Source organism: Podarcis cretensis (assembly GCF_951804945.1).
Source record: "Podarcis cretensis genome assembly, chromosome: 2".
NCBI classification, from domain to species: Eukaryota; Metazoa; Chordata; class Lepidosauria; order Squamata; family Lacertidae; genus Podarcis; species Podarcis cretensis.
In genome coordinates, this window is record NC_137171.1 from 44678034 (window position 1) to 44684211 (window position 6178).

Genomic DNA, 6178 nt, shown 5'->3' on the forward strand with positions numbered 1-6178 from the left:
TCAATATTCACAACAGAATTTTATTTTAAAAAGCTAGTAGTAAGAATGATTATCAGTGCTCTAAGCCAGGTTGTGGAGGTCAAAAGCAATAAAGGAGTCTGATCTAGTGTAGAGCAAGGAAGCAAACTGCCACCACTTTATAACAGATGTGTAACCAGATACCAGTGAAATATTGAACCCTTCCAAGTTGCTTCAGGCTTTAAACAGTAAAGTCTCATATATGACCACCCCGAGCTCCTTTCAGACACTACCTCAAACTGAATACAGCAGGTGGTGATGTCTTCCAGCCCTTTCCCCAATCTCTACCTATTCAGGTCTGAAATAGTGTTTGACGTGCATACGGTCATATGTATGAGATTCTGCCACATGATTAGGTTTCCTAATCACACTGAAGAGCCTACACACATATAGATGTACACACCCCTCTAGATCTTCTGCTGAATAAAGGTCTGAACAGGACTCAAGTTGGCTGAGATTCCAGCAAGTGTACATAACTAATTAAACAAGAGTGTTGGGTTGAACCCAACAGAATCATTGTATTAGCAGAATGACTTCTGCTCACACCATGGAACTTCCACTCCCTTTCCTGCCTCTACCTCCCTCCCAAAATCTGCTTTGAGATTTCCCCCAAACATCCAAAGCAGATTTGGGGGTTGCAGACAGGATTCAATCCAGTATTTCCTCCACTTCCCATGTCCTACACAACCGTCAGAGTGTTCTGATTGGTAGAAAGCAGTGACCTTTTCCACAGAGAGGGCATTTATATATAAAACATTTGGCCTAAAGGCTGTTCAATAACATAACACACACCCTTTAGGCCTCTCCTAGATAAGAATATAAAACTTCAGCTGGTTTTCCTTCAACTTAAAAATCTTCTGCAAGTATGTTTTGCATTGAGCAGAAGTTGGGTATTTCATATCTCCTCTCTGACACAAAGCGCCTGTTCCATGAAAAGGAAATGGCACAAATAGAGTAAGATTCAAACATAAGCCCAACTGCACCCTCAACACAAAAATTGGGGGCTATAAATTATCCTAGAAAAGGTCTTGTTTGTATTCTCATTTCTTGATATTCCAACTGCTAAGAATGTACCCAAGGCCTTTCTATGAAGTTGTCATCCCCAGTTACTCTCAGTGACAGAACTCACATCACTGCAGAAACTATCTGAGTTTCAGCTTTAGTACACTACTTCACTGAAAGTATAAGGAGTCTAAATGGAGAATAAAAAAAGAGAAACATAGGCTCCCATGCACACAGCAAACAACTGCTAGACAAACAGCCTTTCTCAAAGAACTCTGGCCACAAAGCCCAGGACTGGAACAGAGGGGCTAGTCAAAGGCTAGAATCATGATATCTGGAAATTCCATTTGTCCCAGAGAACGTTTGTTGTAATTTTAGCCAATTTTTCTCCTAATATTGGGTTTAAGTGCAGACCAAGTTTCTACCTTCTTAGCTAGCAGATAGGCACAACATAATCCGCAGTGCTAAATTGGAGCATGCATAGCAGAAGGCAAGGAATGAGCTTAATCAGCAGCAACTGGAATTCAGAATAAAACCACATAACGCACTGTATTGTACAGTGAAATGGTGAGGAAAAAACAGAAGCAGAAATGCGCCCACAGAATTGTCAGATACTAAGCATACCAAGGAACTCAGCACTGGTCACCTTTTCATCAAAGTGTTCTGGAATTACTGTTGTCTGCAATGCGGATTTGGAAATTGTGACCACATGTTAAGTTCATCTTCAACAGAAACAGATAACGCATTTGGCAAAATGGATCCATTTAGCTTATCCCATTGTGGAAACTTGAGGAGTACTGGAAGTGTTAAGCAAAGGTTTAATGCTAAAGATTTGGTGGGCATGGTATGTTGCCTGGTGATTCAGGGAAAGACATATCAGACCAATTCCACTATTTTGGGGATTACAAATTAAAAAATCCTGCAACTAAGTCAAAGTTCTTAGTTCTCAGAAGAAAGAAGATAACAATAAATGAACCAATGAAGGAGGCTCTAAATTCCCAGATATAAAAGCATGGCAAGTCACCTGCTGCCGTGGCAGCATTCAGTCTGTGGGGCAGAGCTACTCTCCTTTGACGTTTTAAATAATTATGTACATCAGAGAAAGTCCAAGCTGGAGATGAGAGTTATTTCACCAAAGGTCGGGTTTTATCATCATCACTGCACTGGTGGGCTTTGTATTTTTTCACTTCAGCCATATATTTGGCCCATGCATCACCTTTACTTGTCAAAACCTACAAACAAAACAGGAGAGGCAAAAATGAAATGTTACATATATCAAATTATTTTATTCAGAAGCATACCATATACAGAAAACATTAACTCTCAAAAAACAATGGCATAAACCTAACCATCTAACTAGGAGTCTGTGGGTTGTATTGTACTAGGGAGCCCCAGGTTCAAATTCTTGCTCAGCTATAAACCTCACAGTATGACACGGGGGTAGTCAACATCTCTTTAGTCTAAGCTATCACATAATATTGTGAAGACAAAAGGAAGATAACCCCAGGTACTGGATCTGCCATTATCTCATTGGAATTAAATAGGCAATGCTGGTGTAACAGACATTCCCATCTTCTCCTTTCCAGCCCTCACAAGGACCCTCTGCAGCAGATTTTGAAGGTGCATGCGAGAAGGATGGAAGTCCTATTATGCAAGAGGAACTCTGTACATGCATTTGAAACAACCCTGTTTACAGAAATGAAATAGACAGGGAAGCTTAACACTTAACTAGGAAATAACAGTTCTTCATTTCACTTGACAAGCACCTTTCCTACTAAGGAAGAACACAAGCTTCCAGCTTCATTGCTGTTATCACAACTGAAGCAGGAACAAGAAATAAAGTACTCTTCTGCTGCTCCTGTAGACCTATATAGCAGTTTTTCATTGAAGGGCTGACACTGCCGTTATTGCAAAGTTCATATTCTTTCTGTGTGTTGTCTCTTTCTCTCTCCCTCCCCTCACATACACAAATTAAAGCAACCTGCCCCTGAGATTCTAGCAGAGGCCCCAAAAATCATTGTTCAGTTCTCCTACAAATTTTCTCACACTCCAAAGATGGCCATTTCCCTAAAGATGGAAGGTCAACATCAGTGCCAAACTTAGATAGCATGAGGGAGAAGAATATTAGCTTCAACTTCCATTCCTGCTGAAATGGAAGCAAAAGCATTGCTGCCCCATGGGCTGTCAAACTGACATAAATGAGGTTCATGCTAACTTACCTCATCCTCTGTCTTTTGTTTCTTGGCTACCACTCCTGTCTTCAGGGCTAGCTTGCTGCCCCCTCTCCGCTTGCCCACCTGGGTGAAGGGACAGAAGACTGCAACCGTTATACGAGCCTGGGAGCTGCAAGGGGAATGTTGCCCACTATATAACGGTATAGGGAGTCCTTCAATTAGATCATCTTAGCTCGCCATCACACCTGTCAGTCAGTACAGAGCTGTCGAGCGTTACCTACACCGTTGTGCTAGGAGGGTAAAAGGGCACCTTAGCAGTGTTCACCAATACATCTGTACAGATTAGCCCAAACATTAAAAGACACGTTTTATAAAAAAGTGAAGTATTCTGAATGCTTTCCAGGCTCAATGTCCATTAGAAAATAGGATCTTCCACTCACATTCCCCTAAAACATCACAACATACATGAAACTGTTTGATTTCCTAATAATTACAAGGACAATCAAGTTGGCAGAGTCAGTCTTATTCCTGTCTAGGGAGGGGCTGTGTGCTACTGTCATTCTATAAATCTGTATAATCTCCATAAAACAAAAAATGGATTTCTAAGAGCAGCTCGAGGCTTAAAATATGAAATGTCAGCTTTAATTTTGAAAAAAACAAGCTTGAAAACAGATGGGGTCCTTCTGCTAAAAACTAAGGAAGGAGAGCAGGGTTTCAATGTCCACTATCAGCACCCTGCTCACATCATGAAATTCCTGCAGTACATGCCCCTTATGCTCTTCCTAGTCATAGCGCCAGTAATGCCATATGCCCAAACGTATGCTCCATCTCCAAGAATCCTCTATCTAGAGACTCCAGGTTTCATAAGACTGAAAGTGAAAAAATACTAATTTTCTTACTCGTAGGCTGCAACTCCATACACAATACCCTGGTATTAATTCCCACTGAACTCAACAGCTTATTTTTTAGTAAACACAGAGCACCTTGTTGTTATTCTATTCTGAGTAGCCTCCCCTTTTCTATAACAGGCTATGTTATTAATGCTGAACCAATAGAGAATACATTGCATTCTTCTCTATCCAGCTGCGAACCAAATAGCAGCTTACTTCAGAATTATCACACCAATACGGATGTTGAACGGATTCCATTCTGTTGTAAGCATGATACTATCTATGCAGAAAAACTTCCATATGCTAGACAAAAGCCCCATTTACTTGCAACAGCTGTTTAAAGCAGGGGAAACTCCTAGTTTGCTTTAAGAAAAAGGGCCTAGTTTATCTTAATACACATCAGTTCCTTTGTTTTCATATAATGCCTGTATCAGTCTCTATCAGATGGTTCTCCAAAACACAGCTAAATCAAAGCATTATGTTGTGGTATTTTACTTGCAGTTCACAGGATGGCCTTCTAGATCTACTACTTCCAATTTGAATCTATATTACACACATCAGGATTGACACTTTTAGTTTCTCAGAAGGAGGCAGAAAAGAGAATGTTTATCCAATTATTTATTTTTCACCTTGCACTTTTACCTGTCCCAAGTTAAGATTCAGTAGGTTTTTAAAAAAAAAAATGTCATAATTTTGTTGGATTATTTTGGCTGTGGCTACTGAATGGCTTTGATTTTTAGAAATGCACAGAAGCAGGTAGTTCTGTCATGGGGCAGGATTATTAAGAACCCCAAAAGGCAAGCTTGGAACTTGAAGTTCACCCACTTGGAAATAAGGCACACTGAAATTAATGAGTTTTTGAGCAAATATGTTTATGGTTAGAGAATAAAAAGGATTTTGATGTTTACTTTATAGACTGAGATTAGGACTAGTTAAGTAAAAATAGCCTCCCAACATTTATTGGGGACAGCACTTACAGAAGTATTCCAGAACTGCCTACTTTCAAGTCCACAATCAATATGAACAAACCCCAGTAAAACATTAACTTGCACAGCAATGAGAGATGTCGACTATAGTATGCAACCACTGTCAACAGACATTTTAAAAAATTGCTTGCTGCATACACCTATGCTATATATTACCGGGGCGAGGGATATCAGCACTAAATATTCATGCCCATCGGACTTAAATTCATAACGTGAATTAAAGTGAGCTTTGAAAACCTTTGTCGAGAGCTCGGAGGAGGAAGAGAATTTAACAGTGCTCCTGGTAACATTATTCCGCTACCGTGACAGAAATACTGGGGGGAGGGGAAGAGAGAACCTTTTACAGGGGTGAGGAAGTGCTTCACCCGTTGAACTTCTGCCTGCCAAGCACCTATTAAGGGCACACGCGACCATGTCAGGAAAGGAGATGAAAACGAGCAGGCAGAAGGCGCCAGCCAGCGCCTCGGTCCTTTGGGGTCTGGGGAGGGCGGAGGCAGAAAGCGAAGAGGAGTAAGCCAAGGGAAAGGGGAGGAGGGGGTGTCAGGGCCCGGATCCCTTACGAAGCTGAGGGCGCTCCCGCTCCGCTTCTTTTCCGGCGGCTCCTGTTCCCCGGGCGGCTCCGGCCGAGACTCGGTCTCTCTCTGCTTTTCGGCCCCTGCTTTCCCCGCTCCCGGTCCGCTCCTCCCTCCCGCGGCGGCGGCCTCTTCCATGCGCCGCTTAAAGAGCTCTAGGAAGGAGCCGTCGTTGGCGAACACGTTCACTCCGCCCGGCCCGGCCGCCTCGGAGCCTGGGCCCCTGCCTTGCGCCGCCGCCATCTTGCGCCGCCCTCCCTGCCTTGAGCGTACGCGCCCTGGAGCACGGTGGGGAGCGGTGACGACGCCGGCGCCGCAAAGCACGACGGGAGAGGGGACGTTGCTAGGCTGCCCACGCACGTCAAAAAAAAGGAGAAGTATCGCCGACCGACAGGGCGCGTCCGCCCTGCGGGATACTGACAGGCCTTCTGAGCCAATCAAAAAAGGCAACGGGCCGCAGCCCGCGGGGAAATCGATGATGGAGTGAGCATTTTACCAATCAGAAACAGCGGAAGGCGGGCGTTTGGGGTGGGTGG

At 43.3% G+C, this 6178-nt stretch overlaps 1 protein-coding gene across 1 annotated transcript; it reads right to left on the bottom strand.

Annotated features, from left to right (window-relative positions):
- TRIR (telomerase RNA component interacting RNase) lies at nt 1–5955 on the bottom strand. The gene is made up of 3 exons (XM_079965236.1): nt 5631–5955; nt 3240–3317; nt 1–2252 (listed from the first exon to the last, which is right to left on the bottom strand). Exons 1-3 carry the CDS (start codon nt 5883–5885, stop codon nt 2145–2147), a joined length of 441 nt encoding a protein of 146 aa, XP_079821362.1. The 5' UTR covers nt 5886–5955; the 3' UTR covers nt 1–2144.
- Between the last annotated feature and the right edge of the window lie 223 nt (nt 5956–6178).